The sequence below is a fragment of the Dipodomys spectabilis genome, unplaced genomic scaffold (assembly GCF_019054845.1).
Source record: "Dipodomys spectabilis isolate Male_0828 unplaced genomic scaffold, ASM1905484v1 ptg000231l, whole genome shotgun sequence".
NCBI lineage: Eukaryota > Metazoa > Chordata > Mammalia > Rodentia > Heteromyidae > Dipodomys > Dipodomys spectabilis.
In genome coordinates this window covers 7,512,550-7,531,620 of record NW_024870908.1, presented here as the reverse complement: position 1 = coordinate 7,531,620, position 19,071 = coordinate 7,512,550, and the positions used below count along the sequence as shown (strand labels likewise).

At 48.8% G+C, this 19,071-nt stretch overlaps 1 protein-coding gene across 2 annotated transcripts in view; it reads right to left on the bottom strand.

Moving 5' to 3' along the window:
* Positions 1-19,071, bottom strand: part of LOC122123781 (phospholipid-transporting ATPase ABCA3) — a 43,792-nt gene that overhangs the window by 16,834 nt on the left and 7,887 nt on the right. For both annotated transcript variants that reach the window (XM_042698249.1, XM_042698250.1), the window contains exons 4-13: positions 17,074-17,191; positions 16,719-16,983; positions 14,003-14,130; positions 12,471-12,636; positions 11,407-11,666; positions 8,351-8,467; positions 7,975-8,095; positions 4,632-4,805; positions 1,918-2,099; positions 252-395 (exon numbers count right to left, since the gene is read on the bottom strand). In XM_042698249.1, the coding sequence (XP_042554183.1) occupies positions 252-395; positions 1,918-2,099; positions 4,632-4,805; positions 7,975-8,095; positions 8,351-8,467; positions 11,407-11,666; positions 12,471-12,636; positions 14,003-14,130; positions 16,719-16,983; positions 17,074-17,127 (1,611 nt within the window). In that variant the 5' untranslated portion in view covers positions 17,128-17,191. The remainder of the gene's footprint in view (positions 1-251; positions 396-1,917; positions 2,100-4,631; positions 4,806-7,974; positions 8,096-8,350; positions 8,468-11,406; positions 11,667-12,470; positions 12,637-14,002; positions 14,131-16,718; positions 16,984-17,073; positions 17,192-19,071) is intronic.

The following is a 19,071-nucleotide window of genomic DNA, read 5'->3' as shown; positions in this document are numbered from 1 at the left end:
AAAGCTGGCAAGAGGCCCAGCCCAGGAGCCACTGTGGCTGATGCCATTGAATCTGGAGCCATCACCTGCGCTTGATCAGACACAGAATGGTGGTCTATGCCCTGGAGGACAGGTCAGGAGCAGATGAGGGGCCCTGGACCTTCTTCATCAGGTGCCCAGGACAGAGGAAGGGAGTAAGGCCCAGAGACAGCACCTGCCATGGAGTAGCTTCCCCTAAAGACCTCGGCCCTGTCTCTACAGGGAAGTGGCACCTTGGACAGATGCTTGATCTTGAGCCCGGCTACCAGGTCTTCTGGCTCTGCTTCAAAGTACTCCGTTCTGAGAGCTTTCTCAGGGTCACTGTCCTCTTCCTCTTTTCCAACCACTGTTCTTGGGCTCCCGCACCAGTAGGAGGGCTGGCATAGGGTAGAGACAGGTGCTTGTGTCAGTTTACTTTGCGATCAATAATGTAGACAACAACAACACACTAAATACACACTACAACATGGCTTCCTCTGACCCTTTCAAGGCACATGACTAAAGAAAGGACAATGCTTACAAAGCTCCTCTGCTTACACATCATCCCTGGGATAGCTCTAAGCCTTGCTTTCCTATCTGGCAAATGGGTACAACAGAAACTCACAGCTTAGGGCTGGGAAGGTGGCTCAGTGGTAGAGCGCTTGCCTTGCATGCCAGAGGCCCTGGGTTCGATTCCTCAGCACCACATAAGCAAAAAGAAAAAAGCCGCAAGTGGTGCTGTGGCTCAAGTGGTAGAGCACTAGCCTTGAGCTGAAGAACTGAGGGACAGCGCCCAGGCCCAGAGTTCAGGCCCCACAACCGGACCCCCCCCCCCCAAAAAAAAGAAACTCACAGCTTGTTGTGAATGTCAACATGGATGCTATAGAGAGGAGAGGGAGTCTGTCAACCATAAAGCTTAATAAAGAGAGGTTACTAAACACTCCAGTCCAGAGTAAAGGAGCTGTGTTTCCATGCTACTCAGCTCTGTTCCTTGGCTTTTATCACTCAAAGCTGGCACTCTACCATTTGAACCACACCTTCACGTGTGGCATTTTGCTGTTTAAGTGGAGATAAGAATCTTACAGACTTTCCTGCTCAGGCTGGCTTCTTACTGTGAACCTGAGATCTCAGCCTCCCAAGTACCTAGGATAACAGGTGTGAGCCACCAGCACGCGGCTTCATCATTATTACTTTACTGTGTTTGGTGAAAACCATGTGTTGCTTTATTAAGCAAATGTAGCAGTGTCACATCGGGGCCTGTGTGGACAGCCGCCACCTGGCAGCACAGGCACAGGACAGGTCTATGGAGGCACAGGACAAGTCTGCAGAGGCACAGAAAGAGCAGGACAGGTCTGCAGAGGCACAGGTGGAGGACAGGTCTGCAGAGGCACAGGTGGAGGGAGGACAGGTCTGCAGAGGCACAGGTGGAGGACAGGTCTGCAGAGGCACAGGTGGAGGACAGGTCTGCAGAGGCACAGGTGGAGGACAGGTCTGCAGAGGCACAGGTGGAGGGAGGACAGGTCTGCAGAGGCACAGGTGGAGGACAGGTCTGCAGAGGCAGAGGCAGAGCAGGACAGGTCCACAGAGGCAGAGGCAGTAGGAAGTGCTGCATACTCTAGCAATATGACCATTTTTACAAATCCTGAACTGTCCTGTAGGCCCAAACCCAGTAAGATTTCCCAGGAGCAAGAAGCAGCAGGGGGGCTGGGGGAGTGGCAGCAGAGTCTGCACGTGCTGTCTGGTAGAAGAGGGACTAGGAGCTTCCTCTCTGTACCCTTCTCATTTCAGATCCTGGGAGTGGGTCTTCATCTTTCTCAGAACTAATGCAAAGGCTCTCAGAACCCTGGAGCAGAGAACAGGTCAGTTCTGTGGCACGTTTGTGCAGGTGCTGTGTGCTAGGGTCCCTGGGTGAGCGCTTACCATGAGGAAGAAGTACCAGGGCTGCGGCACACCGAACTGGCCAGGGAAGACAGCCTCCACATACCAGGTCACCAGGCCGTAGAGCACGGAGTCCAGCAGTAGCATCCCCAGCACTTGCCCGAAGCAGAAGTCATCATCCACGTTGACAGGACTCAGGAGGTCTCGCCACTGGATGCCTGTGCCTGAGGAACATTCCAGGAAAATAGCCCAAGCTGGGCAGGCTGGGAGGGCCCAAGTGGTACACGCGCATGCAGTCACTCTGTGCTGTCATTGGGAAGCAGTGTGAGTGTTCCCCTCCCAACTTTATAAGCCATCTGATAACTTCCTTCAAGTTGTTTTGACAATGGCAAGCTGGCAAGTTACAAAATCAGTAAGTCCCAGAATTATTTCAATGGGCTTGCATTTCATTACCAATGAACACACATATAGACATGTATGTCTAGAGATGCACATAAAGACAATATACATGTGTGAACAGCTACCAATATGCATATGCACACACACATGTCCAATGTGAACTAATGTGAATGTAACAAGCCCTTCTTAAAACTGAGACACCTGCTGGGCGCCAGTGGCTCATGCCTGTAATCCTAGCTACTCAGGAGGCTGAGGTCTGAGGATCACGGTTCAAAGCCAGCCTGGGCAGAAAAGTCTGTGAGACTCTCATCTCCACTAAACCACTAGAAAACCAGAAGTGGCACTGTGGCTCCAGCGGTAGAACGCTCGCCTTGAGCTGAAGAGTGTAGGGATAGCACCCAGGCCCAGAGTTCAAGCCCCACAACTGACAAAACAAAAACAAAAAACGAGACACCTGAGACAGACGGGAAGCCTGTTTAATGGCACTTGGTTTGCTGGCAGCACACTGCAGAGCAGACATGCCTGGACCTGGAGGTCTGCCCATCCCTTGCTGGCTGAGGGACCCTGGATGGAAAGGCCTGCTCTCCAACTGTGGCTTTGTTTTGTTGGGAGATTTTTTTTTTTCCAATGTGAATACCATGTAAACATTTATGTTTAGAAATTTTGAGATTTTCTTTAGAGTATTAATAAAATTGTCAATAAACCTATTTATTGTTAAACTAAAAAAGCTGTATTCCATTAACAGGATACTAAATATGAAAATAAATACTAAAAAGCTACAGTCTGGAAAAACTGCCAACTGAAGAAAAAAAGTTGTAATTAAAGGCAAGGCTACTTTGTGGCCTGTGGCTGCTCATCCACCTTCTTCCACGAACCCATGCATGTGGAAGCTATGCCCAAAGGAGTTACAGGGCCATAGTTTGAACGCCTCCCAGAGTCCACGGTGGGAAACCAAGGCCCAGGGCAGCAGCACTGGGAGCCTGCAGACATGTGTCTGCACCGTCTGCACGTCTACTACGGGAGGGGCAGTGCTCAGGGTACCACTCTGAATGCACTGGGCCCTACCAGACACCAGACCTGCTGGTGTCTTAATTTGCACTTCCCAGCTTGCAGAACCCTGAGAAATAAGTGTTGGTTCCTCATGGATGACCTAGTCTTTGTATTATGGGATAGCAGTACAAATGGAGCAAGATACACAGCTGGGAGAAATGGGCAGATCTGGTTTCAGAAAGGGAACAATTGGGCAGGGAGGGGCTGAGATGCAGGCCAGCTCCTCAGAAGAGGGACTGCATGCCATGTCATTCCTTCCAGGAGAACCAGAACAACATGCAAAAGCCCCAGGACAGTGGCTGCTGAGTGTACACCACAGGAACTGGACACATGGCTGCTCATAGCCTCATCTCTCCTGCAAGGGGAGAGAGAGGTGGGCTGGGTCCCAATCCACAGCCATTTTTCCCTCCAAAGATGTACTGAGAGGGGCTAGAGCCATTCAGACATGAACCAGGGCCTTGTCCCACAAGGAGAGAGGTCTGTCCTAGAGATTTCCCAGCAGAAAAGGGGTTAATTTGGCTCCATTGAAAATGGGATAAACCTTGCAAAATGGGAGATCACAGGCCAATCAGTGTAAACAAGTGTTTATTTGACCCCCATGACCTTTTAAAAGTCAGGAAAAAATTTCTTGGGCTATCACTGGCGTCCTGGGCTATCACTGGTGTCCTGGGCCTCCCTGCCCTCATCTTCAATCACTGCAGGAGGAGTTGACTCAATTCTTTTCTTTTTTTTTTTGGGTCAGTCATAGGTCTTGAACTTAGGGCCTGGGAGCTGTCCCTAAGCTTCTTATGCTCAAGGGGAGCCCTCTACCACTTGAGCCACAACTCCAGTTTTTGGTAGATAAGGAGTTTCATGGAGTTTCCTGCCTGGGCTAGTTTCAAACCATGATCCTCAGATCCCAGCCTCCTGAGTAGCTAGGATGACAGGTGTGAGCCAGTTCTTCATCAGGAGTTGGTGGCAACAGAGGTCAACACCTGGTCACTTTGCGGTCTCTGGTACAATCATTCTTGGTGTCTCAGGAAGCAGGAAGAGCTCAGAGGCCAGTGAGTTAAGGCCCTCAGACAGAAGCAGGTGTTACGGCAATGACTCTAGGCATCTTCACCTTTGGTGGTATTTGGCCCACGTCCCTCAGGGCTCCAGTCACCTCATGGCCTGTCCCCATATTGCTTAGAGCCAAGTTGGAACTTTATACAATGCCTGTGCATGTCTGCCTATGAAGCCTACACTTGGAGGCTCCCCAATTAGTTACCTGGCACTGCCAGAGGCGCTTCTCACAAGACGCTCCTCAGTTGAAGGACAACACTTACCTTTGGCTTCAAATTTTCCTATGAGCTGGGCTCCCATCGCCATGGCAACATTGGACAGAAGACACGACAGGAGCTTCTGGCTCAACGTCATCCAGTTGTAGTGTGGAGCCACGAAGAAGTAAGGGATATAGGTGAAGAAGTAGAGGAAGCCTCCCACGGCCGCCGCGATGTTGGCTGTGGGGAGAGGGGGCGCCTGGGATGTGCTGCGCATTTGCCAGCAGATACGTGCCTCATGGCAGTGGTCAGGGAAGAGGGTGGGCCCCACCTGGGCCCAGTGCTGGGGGGACTCTGGGCTCAGCCCACAGCCTCTTTACTTCTCATTGTACGTGTTCCCTGGGGATAGCACCCAGCCTGGGATTCCTGGCTCCCTCCTGCAGACTCTCCCTTACAGCCTTTTCCTTGACATCTCACCCCAAGTCTCCTCATCTGCTTTGCCTGATGGCTCTCATTTTTTCATTCATCCACCCATTAAATACTCACTGAACACTTACTCTGTCCAGGAACTAGAGATGGTACCACAGAGCAACCCTGAACCCTTCTCAGAGCCTGGAGGCCAGCATTCCCCTAGGGTCGTCCTTTTTCAAGTAGGAAGTGCTGCACACAGGGTGCCCCATGGGACAAGAGCTGGGCGCAGCAGCAAGGCTTAGAATGGGAACCAGAAGGCTTCATGGAAAAGTGACATGTGGGAACCACCCAGCAGAGGCAAGCACGCAGCTTGGCGCATGGTGGGGCAGGGGAGGAAGAACAGTGTGCTGTCAGCTCATGATGGCAGTACACAGATCTCTTGGCATTAAGATCCCTTCACGGGCCAGGTACCTGGTGGATCACACCTATACTCCCAGCTACGGAGGAGGTGGAGGCAGGATTGCTGTTGGAGGCTAGCTCGGACAAAAACTGAGCAAGGTCCCATCTCAACCAATAAACAGGCGTGGTGATACATGTCTGTGGTCCCAACTACGCAGGACACAGAGGCAGGAGAATTATGCTCAGAGACCATCCCCAGGTAAAAAACTCAAGACCCCATCTGAAAAGTAACTAAAGCAAAAAAAGGGAGGCTGGCTCAGGAGGTAAAGCACTTGTCTACAAGCAAAGGAGTGCAGTCTACAGCACTTGTCTACAGCAAAGGAGTGTAGTCCCGAGTTATGGCCCAAACAACTCCCCACTTAACCAAAAAAATCCAGTAATAACCACTGACAAGCTTACACACATTTTGTTATGAAAAATAGCTGCATTTCCACAATGCAGTGAGAAGAACAGCCTGGCTTCATGTGTTTGTAGTCTCTGGAATGTGTAACCTCACAGATAGCCCTTGCATTCTCGCTCTGCACCGTGTTGCCTGGCTGAAGAGGAAGAAGCAAACATGGCTTCAAGTTGTACAGCTGGGTGCTGTGTTAGTCCTTGCAGACACTGGTAGCTATTCCTGATACCATACCATATGTGCGGGCAAACCAGACAATGGACATTTCACTCTGTCCTCTGAGAAGCTGTTGGTTTATCTTGTACTTTGAATGGATTTGTCCTCTTATTTGATTTTGTAACATAAAGCATTCATTGTTTGGAAAATATTGCTTATTTTATCTTCCACTGACACATTTTATTACACAGTATCAAAAAGATCACATTAGTTAATATTATACCAGTCTCATGAGAAACTCTTTTTTTTTTTTTTCGGTCCGGTCGTGGGCCTGGGCGCTGTCCCTCAGCTCTTCAGCTCAAGGCTAGCACTCTACCACTTGAGCCACAGCACCACTTCTGGCTTTTTTCTTTTTTCTTATGTGGTGCTGAGGAATCGAACCCAGGGCCTCAGGCATGCAAGGCAAGCGCTCTACCACTGAGCCACCTTCCCAGCCCCTCATGAGAAACTCTTAAAGGTTGGAAGCTGTCACATTCATGGTGACAGACTTGAGGTAGTAAAATCCTCAGTTGTTGTTGTTTTTTTTGCTTGAAAGCTTTAATTTATTAGGGGGTATCAGATATTATCAGTGATTTAACATTAGAAACAAAAACCAGGCCCAGATTTTCTTTTGAGAATGCCTATCAAATCTACAAGTGCAAACAACTATAGCCTAACAGTCCTTCATAAATAAAGCAGCTAGTTTAGCTGACAATTCAAACAGCTGTTCATGTGCTGTTCCTGAAGAGAACTGCATCCAGTATACAGCGAGGTACCTTACATGTGTATCCCATTTCATCTGCTGAATATTGGAAGCAGTGTACTCCGGAGCTGAATGTGTGGCTCAGTAGTGGAATGGTGACCTATGATGTATGATGCACTTGGTTCACACCCCAGCACAACAGGTTTTTTTAAAAAGTATATTCAGAAGTGAAGATTTAATCAAAGTAGTATTTTTACTGTTTCATTAAGGAAGTTCTTTCTCCTTCCTTTTCTCTCTCCCTTTCTCCCTCCATCCCAGCCTCGTCTCTATGTCTGTCTTTCTCTCTTTTAGAAGCCTAGAAAGTTAATAAACACTCTGTGGGGTACACACTGATCCTAGATATGTTGATTAACTTAACTTTTTGAAAGACTTCAAAGGTAATCATTTACGCTCAACACTAAGATGAATCACTAAGAAGAATGGAGACATAGTTGATATTTTCCAAACCATCAGAGGTAAAAGAACCCAAGGAACTGTCAGTCTGACATAAGATAGAATATGAGAAAACATCAGTCCAGGGAAATGACAGTAAGTAGAACACACAGAATCCAGAAACAATCCCAAAGGTAACAGTAATCGCCGGTGAGTGTATATGAGCTTTTCCTCTGGCTACTCTTGGCGTTCCACACAGCAGCCACACTTGCCCGCTGCAGCCCCCATGCGCTAGCCATCCTGACTCCTCCCTAGCCCTCCGCATGTGCCTTCTCTTCTCCTTCCAGCTCCTTTCTGGGAGAATTTGTGACGCTTTGTCACAGGCCTGTGCCAGTCCCCTTCTAAGCCTGTCCCTCACTGCTATAACCTACTATGTGCAGTCCCAGCCTCCCAGGTCCTCTCTTTTGGCAACTCAACCTCTGGGGCATCTACACAGATGCCCTTTGACCCCTTCATCTTTTTTTTTCTTTTTTTGGGTGGTCCAGTCGTGGGGCCTGAACTCTGGGCCTGGGCGCTGTCCCTCAGCTCTTCAGCTCAAGGCTAGCGCTCTACCACTTGAGCCACAGCGCCACTTCCGGATTTTTCTTTTTGCTTATGTGGTGCTGAGGAATCAAACCCAGACCCTCAGGCATGCAAGGCAAGCGCTCTACCACTGAGCCACCTTCCCAGCCCCTGACCCCTTCATCTTAAATGAACTGTCCCACTTTCCTAAGTTATGATCACCCCACAGTCCTTCAGCCTGAGAGGAGCCTTACCTTTATTGAAGAAGGTGCTGACCATGAAGCTGAAGGAGATGGAGGAGATGGCAAAGCACAGTAGGAAGACCAGCACCAGAGAAGGGTCACTGCTTGAGAGCACTGCTATGTCCTTTTTCACCTGCAGGAGGGACAGCCCCGAGCCAGACGGGGGGTCAGGCCAGAGAAGCCAGGGCTGGACCAGGAGTAGCCTAAGTGTTTAGGTCACATGGCACTACTCAAGTGGGGAGCTGGCCCTTGTCTCAGCCAGCAGAAAGCCCTGTAGTCCCCTGGGGAGCCTGGCCTGAGGTCCGGCGTCTGAGGTGAGACATGCTCTGCTGGGTACGGTGGGCTCTGTGCCCTCCTCCCCTCAGAGCCCCACAGAGGTCACACTCACCTTGATGCACAGGAGAAGGGTCATGAAGGAGACTGCGATGAGGAGGAAGAAGAAGAACATGAGGAGCCATGCGGTCCAGTGCAGCCAGCTGCTGAGCCCCATCATGTGCATGTACTCCTGCCGGGGTGGGGGAGGCGTCACACCTGTCTGCAAACCGCGGGCCTTTCCCCAGAGCCACCTGTGTGCTAGTGTGTGTGGCTGCGCACGCCCGCGTGTGTGCATGTGCGTGCGTGTGAGTGTGTGTGTGTGTGTGTGTGTGTATAGGTTTTGTGCCTACCTAGAGACCAAGAGGAGAGCCAGGTCCCTGTGCTGTGAACCGGACACAGGACTCACATAGCATATGTTGGGGAAGAAAAAAGGCCCTAGTTTAACCATCCGGGGCTTAGAATTTGTTGTTGTTGTTGTTGGTCCTTGGGCCTGAACTCTGGGCCTGGGCGCTGTCCCTCAGCTCTTCAGCTCAAGGCGAGCCCTCAACCACTTGAGCCAGAGTGCCACTTCTAGTTTTCTGAGTGGTTTACTGGAGATAAGAGTCTCAAGGACTTTCCTGCCAGGGAGGGCTTTGAACCTTGATCCTCAGATCTCAGCTTCCTAAGTAGCTAGGATTGCAGGTGTGAGCCACCAGCTCCGGTTGGTCTAAGTATTTTTCTCCTGCCTCATATGCTCTCCCACCTGGGCCTGTCCCTGGACCAACATCCGGATGAATTGCTCCAAATCCCTATGTTGTGCCCCGCCCTCACTGCCCACACCTCTACACGGAGTAGCCTAGCTCTTCCTCAGAGTAAAGCAAAGGCTTTGTCCTCCCACTGGCTTCACTAGGCCCCCTCATGCCAGTGCACCCCTTCTTCATATGTGCTGTAATAGTCAGAGGCTAATACGGGTGCTGACTGATGTCAATTAAGCTGGTTGATTCTCTCCAAAGTCCTTTAGAGTGCTCCCATGTGCTATGGGGCAGTTCCAAATTGTGGGGAACAGTTTCCAGTCTCTTATGGTACCCGAGGCACCCCCAAAACTATAGGTGTGGCAGCTACGACTAGAGCCCAGAATCAGCCTGCCTGGCCGCTCCCCAGGCTAGCAGAAAGACCCTGCAGGCGACTTCATCAGGCTCCTGAGCTGAGACATGACCCTGCTCAGTTTGTGCCTGTGAGCTTGCATTAGAAGCGCTTGCATTAGGCAGCCACTGCCTCACCCCACACTGTTCTGAAAGGAGGGGTCCAGAACGTTGGTGGGAAAGGTGCCTCATGTTGGGGAGCAGGAATGGTTAGGTGGGCAGCAGTTCTGATTACACCTTCCTTCCCCATGTGCATGTCAAGCTGTCAGAGACGCTCTGAGGAAGCTGAGTTCCTCCACTGACCAACACACTAAGATGTATTATAGCCAGTGGCTCCACATGGCTATTTCAACCTAAGAAAAATCAAGTGAAGTTAATAATTCACTCTCTACTGGGGATGAAGTTGCATGACAGAGAACTTGCCTAACAGTCATGAAGCCTGGTTGACACACACACACACACACACACACACACACACACACACTTAACACCTTCTTTCAAGAGTTCCACAGTGACTGCAATAGGCAGCAGTTACAATACTTGTTCAATGTCACAGATACACATACAGCTCCACTGAGGAGACCAGGACTGACTGAGTCTTGCAGGCACAGAGTCAGGATTTTCCAAGTTATTGTTATTACACACAATTCCAAATCCTTAGAAAAATTGGCTGGGTATGGCAGTGAATACCTGTGACCCCAACTATTTGGGAGACAGAGTTAGGAGGATTGACATGAGAGGCTAGCCCCATGCAAAAAGTATGAGATTCGAGTTGTAGAGTGCCTGTCTGGCAAGTGCAAGGTCCTGAGTTTAAAACCCAAGTCCTCAAGAAATAAAAAGGAAAAAAAAAGAAAGGAAGAGAAGAAGAAAAAAAGTATGAGATCTTATCTGAAAAGTAGGCTAAAGATGTAAAAAGAGCTCTGGGCACCTGCCTAGCAAGCACAAGGTTCTGTCAAATTGCAACCACCAAACCTTTGGAATAATAAAAAGACAAAGTACAAGGACCTACCACTTAGATTTGATGATCACATGATGCTGGGTCTATCTGCTTCACTGTTTGTCTGTAGTTGGGTGTCACACATGTATTTTTTCCCTAGCCAACTGCTAACTATCTCAACACTGTACCATTTTATTGTTTCTTTAAGGAACCCAAGCCAGTCTTTGTGTGGTTATTAGTTCTTGTCTGAAGCCGTTTAAAACATCCAACAATCACCGAGTTAGCTCCAGTGAGAATATCCTGTGTCATTTCACACTAATATGGACGTTTTTAGAAGAGGAACTGCAAACAAATTCTGTGGGCAGTGTGAGTGGGGTAGTGGCATTCTTCATTGGGCTGCTCCTCATCCAGTCAGGTTAAAGTTCACAGCGACACTCTGTGCACATCCAACTTTCTCTTATTAGGCCTAACTGTCTACAACTATGGTTGTCTTTCATCTGTGTTCAATACTGATTCCTGTTCAACATTTTTTTTTTTTTTTTGCCAGTCCTGAGGCTTGAATCAGGGCCTAGGTGCTGTCCTTGAGTTCCTTTTGCTCAAGACTAGAGCTCTACCACTTGAGCCACAGCCTCACTTCCAGCTTTTTCTATGATTAACTGGAGATAAGAGTCTCATAGACTTTCCTGCCGAGGCTGGCTTTGAACCACGATCCTCCATCTCAGCCTCCTGAGTAACTAGGATTACAGATGTAAGGCACCAGAGCCTGGCCTGATCAACTCTTAAACATTTTTAAGATTACCTCCTGTTCAACAGGAGACATTTTCTCTTACTGCGGATGTACTTCCAAGAGCTGCAGTATCTAGTGTCTCTTGGCAAAGGGGAGGTACAGTGGTGGACACCCTGCACCTCAACTCTTCTGGCTCCCACATGAAGGGATCCTGGCCAAATGGTAGGTCATCTCTTGAGACAAAGCCAGTTCTTTCATGCAAGCCCCAGGGCACACAGGCATGGTGGCACCACTCCCACAACCAGCAGGCCGGAATGTCACAACGCCCTCCCCCACAGGGTTACCTTTAGTTTTCTCTCTTTCTCCTGCACCACGGACCGGATGATGGTGAGGGAAGTGTAGGTGAAGCTCAGCATGAGTAGCAGGGGAAGCTGGTACTGGATGGCGATAAGGAAGGGGTCTGAGATGAATGGTGGGAAAGGGAACCTCTTTGCCTTCACCGTGAGTTTCTGGAAGAGCTGCTGTGTGGAGGCATTGGCATGGTAGTGCATGATGGCTTTGTCCACAGCATGCTGCACCACCAGGAAGCCTTCACGAATGTACCCTAAGTACAGAAATGACAGCGGTGTCACAGGTACTGCTTGCCAGAGAGCCACACATCCTGATCAGCCTTGCAGGGGCTGCAGAGGCAGGGGCACAGCAGGCAACTCGGTCAGTTCACCTGCCAATCCCAGCACAGATCTGTGAGCCCATGCAAGAGAGAAAACACACTGCTGACTGACAGCAAACAAGAACAGCGATGTTTCTGTCCCTTTCACTTCCTAATGAACCCCATTTTACAGGAGCACATCAAGAATATCAAGAGATGAGTAAATTAACTCCAATGACACATTGCTCTACACGATATATCCTAAACATATGTCTTTTTAACAGATAAGCATGTGTCGCCGGGGATACAGGCTGAAGAGAGCACTGCTCTTTCCAAAGCTTATGGTAGACTTTCAGAAACCAGTTTCCCTGGATGCTTTCCTCCTTCTTCTAAAAACAAGATAAAGGACTGTGAAGGAGGCTTAGTGGGAGAGTGCTTGGCTAGCATGCATGAGGCCCTGGGTTCGATTCCTCAGTACCACATACACAGAAAAAGCTGGAAGTGGTGCTGTGGCTCAAGTGGTAAAGTGCTAGTCTTGAGCAAAAGAAGCTCAGGGACAGTGCCCAGGTCCTGAGTTCAATCAAGCCCCAGGACTGGCAAAATAAATAAATAAATATAAAGAAATGAATGAATACATACATAAAAACAAGAAGAATATTCCTAAGAAGCATTGGTGCCTGGACACGCCAGGCAGCTTTGCTCTCATAGCTGGCGCCACATGGCAGTCAGAGCTAGTAACGTGCCCAAAGGGCTGCTCACCAGGTTCCCCACCATCAGGGGATGTGGGTTCCCTTGGTCCTGGGTTTGGGAAAAGTGGAAAAAGGGAATTGGTGTGCCAGCCATCTGTTTCTTTCAGGAAAAAGTTGCCTGTTTGGGTCCATATGTAATTTCTTCGTGCACAACTGAAGCGTAGGTGGTATTTCACCTGTGGAAACAAAGAGAAGAGCAACTGCTCTGAGGGCTTTGGACAGAGGAGTGGATGCTACAGTCCCACAGGGCACAGTCCCAGGTTCTTCATCACCAAGACTGGTGCCTCCAGGAACTCACCACACCCTCACCACACCTGCATGCAGGGATACCTTTTGGGTATTAATAACAACTTATCTCTTGAGAGCTGGCAATAGGAACACTGTACCACATCTGAGAAGGAGGCAGGATTTCTAGACGGTCACCAATACCAGGCAAGACAAGGCAAGACCGTTTCCCAATCTTAATTCCATCAGGAAAGCAAACAATTTTCTTCTTTCTCTCTCTCTCTCTCTTCTTTTTGACAGTCCTGGGGTTTGAACTCAGGGCCTGGGTACTGTCCCTGAGCTTCTTTTGCTCAAGGCTAGCACTCTACCACTTGAGCCACAGTGCCACTTCTGGCTTTTTCTTTATGTGTGGTGCTGAGGAATGGAACCCAGGGCTTTCTGCATGCTAGGCGAGCACTCTACCACTGAGCCACCTTCCCAGCTCTACCACCTCCTCCTCCTCCTCTTTCTTTTTTTTTTTTTTTTGGCCAGACAATATTTAAGTCCTAAATTTCTGCTACTTGCCTATCTACCCTATCTGACTCTTAACTAAAAAGAAGCCTAGACATTAGTAACATTTTTTTTTTCTAAAATGGGAGAACAAAAGAAGTCTGAAGCAGCACTCTGTGGGTGCTTCAGAATCAGTCGGTTAAAACATCATCAGGCTGGTCTGGAAGGTGGCTCAGTGGTAGAGCACTTGCCTTGCATGCTTGAGGCCCTGGGTTCGATTCCTCAGCACCACATAAGCAGAAAGAAAAAAGCTGGAAGTGGCGCTGTGGCTCAAGTGGTAGAGTGCTAGCCTTGAGCTGAAGAACTGAGGGACAGCGCCCAGGCCTAGAGTTCAGGCCCCACGACTAGACTCCCCCCCCCAAAAAACCAAAAAACATCACCAGGCACTCCCAGTGAGGACCAAGTGGTGACACAGACTCAGAAGACAGGTCATGCCCACTCTTAGGCAGGCAGGGGTTAAAGAAAGCAGCCATGTTTTTTTGTTTTTTTTTTTTTGGGTCCAGTCATTGTGCCTGAACTCTGGGCCTGGGCGCTGTCCCTCAGTTCTTCTGCTCAAGGCTAGTGCTCTACTAGTAGAACCACAGCACCACTTCCAGCTTTTTTCTCTTTGCTTGTGTGGTGCTGAGGAATCAAACCCAGGGCCTCATGCATGCAAGGCAAGCGCTCTACCACTGAGCCACCTTCCCAGCCCCAAGCAACCATGTTTGAAGGTCTAATTAGTATGAAAAGGACGCTGCAGGTAGGCAGGATGCTGGGGGGCAGCCTCACCGCCAGTGGCAGCGGGTCCTTGCTGTGGTTGAAGACATGCTCAAACACCACTGCGGCCAGCACGTTGGAGGAGTGGTTGTCATACCGAATGTAGTCCTCGAAGTCCTTCTCAGAGGGAAAGCCTCGTACTGTGGACAGACAACAGAGCTGTGAGTTGCCCAGTGGTCCTTGTCCCTTGAAAAGCCTAGAAGTGTCGGGGCCCTTCAGCTAAAGACTGAGCCCACCAGGTGCTGGCCTTTCCCATTGGTAATCCTAGCTACTTAGATGGCTGAGATCTGGAAAGAGTGCAGTCAAAAGCCAGCCTGGCCAGAAAAGTCTGAGAGACTCCATCTCCAAAATAAGCAGCAAAACCCAGGCTGAAAGCTGGGCACTAGATCACGCCTTTAATTCTAGCCACGAGAAGGTGGAGATATGAGACCAGTTTGAAAAAAGCCTGGGCAAAAAAGTCCACAAGACTCTATTACCAATTAATCACCAAAAAAGCTGGACTGGAGGTGTGGCTCAAATAGCAGAATGTCAGTTGAATGAGCAAGCTGAGCAAGTGCAAGATCCTGAGTTCAAAACCCAGAACCCAGAAAAAAAAAAAAAAAAAAAACAGATGACAAACTGAAAATAATCTCCAGGGCTCTGTGAAGCTTCTCCTGAGACTGGAGTGGCTTTTGTCTTAGCAGACAGACCGGCTGTGTAGGCAGCCCCAGGCAGTGGGCTCTCCCGCTGCAGGTTTAGAGCAGGGCTGCAGCAAAGCTCAGCAAAAATGAGCCTCAAAAAAAATGGGTAACAACCTCAGGCTGGGATCTGCAGCCAGGGACATCTTCTTTTTTCTCATAAACGTCATGGCCTGTTTTAAAAACTGGAGTGTAGCCCAGGCATACTGGCTCATACCTATAGTCTCATCTACTTGGAAAGCAGAGTTGGGAGGATTGCGATTTGAGAAAAGCCCCAAGCAAAAAAGTTAGCAAGATCTCATCTCAACTACCAAGCTGGATGTGATGGTTCACATCTGTGGTCTCTGCGATGCAGGAAGAACAGAGCAAAAATGGGCCCGAGGGGTAGAGTGCCAGCAAGCATAAGGCTTTGAGTTCATACCCCAGTGCCACCAAAAATAAAAATTGGGAAGGATGTTAACTTATAGTTTCTAAATTATTCTCTGCCTCCCATTTTACAGAGAGAACTTTAGTATAATAATTTGCTGAGACAAAGGAATATCTTATAATTGCTGCTACCCAGAGCTTCACCTGCTCTAAGAGGCATGTCCCAACAGGAAGAGGTAAAAGGTAAAAGACAAAAGGTGAATGGGGTAAAAGATAAAACAGGAAGATAAATTTACTGAAGGCAACGAAAAGATACACATTTCCTGGGCGTCTCTCTTGATAGGCTCTTTAGAGCTGCCCCTTGAAACAACAGAAAAGGTCCTTGGTCCAGGCACTTGAGCCTGGCTGTGCTTTTATAATCAAAGGCTTTCCTTGGCGGGGTCCTCCTAACTTCCTCTGTTGGCACAGGTGTGGCTGCAGAACCTGGTATGGCCAATGCGGCCACACACGAGCCCTTCCATGAGACATGGGGTCGCTGGACGAAACAACCTACAAGAACTACTGAGAGTGGATGCAAAGCTGCAGCCTTTTCCTTTTTCTTTCTTTCTTTTTTTCTGTCAGTTGTAGGACCTGAACCCTGGGCTTGGGTGTTGTCCCTCAGCTCTTCAGCTCAAGGCGAGTGCTCTACTGCTTGAGCCACAGTGCAATTCCAGTTTTCTAGTGGTTTATTGGAGGTAAGAGTCTCATGGACTTTTCTGCCAGGGCTGGCTTTGAACCGTGATCTTCAGATCTCAGCTTCCTAAGTAGCTAGGATTACAGGCATGAGCCACCAGCACCTGGCTCAGCTTTTTCTTTTTGCTCTCTCTCTCTCTTTTTTTTTTTCAGTACAGATGATTGACTTAGGGCCATGGAGTAGCAAGAAGTCTACTACTTAAGCCATACCCACCCCCATCCTTTTGGCGCTGGGATTGAATTCAGGGCCTCACAGTAGCTAGGCATGCTTCCAGCCTTGCTATTTGATGGCTATTGTTCTACTTCCTGCCAGGGCACAGAGATGCTTGTCCTGCGATCCACCTGGTTTTGTTTTCCCCTTGCTGCTGGGTGACAGCTGAGTGCCACCACATCCAGCTCCCTTGCCATGGAGATGGACTCTTGTGGACTTTCCTGCCTGGACAGGAAGCAGGCATGCACGTTGTGCTGGGTTATGGGTTCAGAAGGGCTCTCTCCAACATCCCTGCCTTTTAACTGTGATCTTCTGGCCTTTTACTGGGACCTTCCTTCCTTCCTTCGTCAGTCATGGGGCCTGAACTCTGGGTCTTGGCGCTGTCCCTCAGCTCTTCAGATCAAGGTTAGCACTCTACCATTTGGACCACAGCGCTACTTCTGGCTTTTTCTGGTTATGTGGTGCTGAGGAATCGAACCCAGGGCCTCACGCATGCAAGGCAAGCACTCTACCCCTGAGCCACCTTCCTAGCCTTACTGTGATCTTATCATTCTTATCCTGACCTTTAACTGTGATCCTCTCATTCTTATCCCCCCTAGTAGCTAGGACTACAGCTTGGGCTGTAACTTTTAACTGGGTCTTTTCTGTAAGGTAGAGCCCGAATCACAAATCCTCAGCCCAAGGTGATAGAACCACAAGGAACGAACGATCAGAACCCTGGCCCAGGCTCATGGGATCTCACCTCTTATGTTGACCTGCAGTGCCCTCTTCACTGTCTCAGTGACTGTTCTGGCAGCTTCGCTGTGGGAAGGGACATAGGCAAGTTCCCAGGTGCCCACTGATGGGGCTAAAGTGAAGAAAAAAGGCAGCTGCTGGATGGACTGGCTGGGGTAGACAGTAGCGTTGGGCACATTTTCTGACTGAATCTTCAAGCGAAGCCAAATCAGGATCCCAGAAAACAACAGGGGCAGGAGGAGCTCCAGGATTGTCACCAGAACCTTCCGCTTCTAGAAGACAAATAACCACCCCATTGATGGAGTGCTCTTCCCTTGAGGGTGTCCCAGCACCACAAGCACCCCTCCTTGGGCTGGACCCACCTTCAGAGTATAGTTCTTCCAGAGCAGGAGGGCCAGCTGCCGCAGCACCGACATCCTCCCTCCGGTGGGGTGCCAGCACGAGCCGTGGACCAGAGGTGAGTGATGGAAACCTAGACCACTGGTATCCGGGGAAGAGCCATGAGCTGTCTTCCTCAACAGCCCTTCTTTAACCCCAAACACCTCCACAGAGAATGGCACAAGGCTCTGTCCCACCCTGATTCCCAAAACACGCAGTTCTGTAAGATGTCCAAAGATCATATCCTCTTTGGAGGGATTTATGTCTTTGTCTTGGTAGCAACTTGAGCCATGCACCCAGTCCTTTTTTTCTAATTTGGTCATTTTTCGGGTAGAATCTTGTGCTTTTGACCAGGCTCTCCTGTTCCTCTAGCATAGCTAGGATCACAGCTATATACTACACTGAGCTTCTTCTTTTCTTTTTCTTTTAGGTCCCAGAACAGGACTCGAATTCAGCACCTGATACTTTTGCTCACTGGCTAGTTCTCTACCAACTAAGCCAAGCCTCCAACCCCAGTTTGTTCTTTTTTTGCTCAAGCTGGACTCAAATTGATTCTCCCAAGTCTACCTTCTGAGTAGATGGGATTATAAGCATAGCCAACAGGCCTGGGAACCAGCAACATGCTTTTTTTTTAATTAAATGAGCACTGTGACTGCTGTGGTGGTGTTTATCATTTGATCAGTGTTATTCAGATAATCTCTGTAGTTCATGCACATTTGCCACTTATTAACAAAATATTCAGGTTAATGGACTCCTTCTTTCTGACTGGCTTTATTTTCAACAAACACAGAACTGTCAAAAGATAACTGAGAAGAAGAGGTGACATTGTCTAAAAAGGAATGTACTCTTGGCAAGGTGCTGTGCCAAGGGTTCATATGTGTAATCCTAGCTACTCAGGAGCCTGAGATCTGAGGATCACGGTTTGAAGCCAGCCAGGGCAGGAAAGGCCGTGAAACTTTTTGTTGTTGTTGTTGTTGGTTGTGGGGCTGAACCCAAGACTGAGTGCTGTCCCTGAGCTTTGCTTTTCCTTTTCTTTCTTTCTTTCTTTTTCTTTCCTTTCTTCTTTCTTTCTCTCTCTCATTTTTTTTGCCAGTGCTGGGGCTTGAACTCAGGGCCTAGGAACTGTCTCTGAGCCTCTCTGTGCTCAAGGCTAACACTCTACAACTTGAGCCACAGAGCCACTTTCGGCCTTTTCTGTTTATGTGGTACTGAGGAATCCAACTCAGGGATTCATGCATGCTTGGCAAGCTCTACCACTAAGTCACATTCCCAGTCTTCCCTGAGCTCTTTCACTCAAGGGTAGAGCACTTTACCACTTTGAGCCACAAAGCCACTTCTTGTTTTCTGATGGTTACTTGGAGATAAGAATCTCTTGGGTTTTCCTGCCAGAGCTGGCTTTGAACTGTGATCCTCAGATATCAGCCTCCAGAGTAGCTAGGATTATAGGCCTAGAGTGGAGAGGCTCTTATCTCCAATTGATCTCTAGAGAATGGGAAGTGGGGCTGTGACTCAAAGTGGTTGAGTGATAGCTTTGAGCAAAAAGAGCTCAGGGACAGATACCAGTTAAAGCCCCACAGCTAACAACAACAACAACAACAAAAAGAAATGTACTTTTTACTGGACTTATATAACTGTATCCCCTCTTATATTATCTTTACAACAATAAAAAAATTTTAAAGAAAAAAGATAACTGGAGAGAGAGAAAGAGAGAGAGAGGGGGAGGGAGAGAAGGGGAGGGAAACGGGGGGGGGGGGGGGGAGAAACAAGTGGCCCAGCATGGTGATATACTGAACACTTGTAATTCCAGCACTTGGAAGGCTGAGAAAGGAAGATCACAAGTTCAAGGACAGCCAGGCTTATATAGCAGAGTCTATCTAAAAAAAAAAAAAAAAAAGCAGGAGTGGGGAAAAGAAAAAGAAGAAATATCTACTTAGTGTCTTAGCTGAGGATGATTTCTAAGATTTGAAGAGGACATTGGTAAA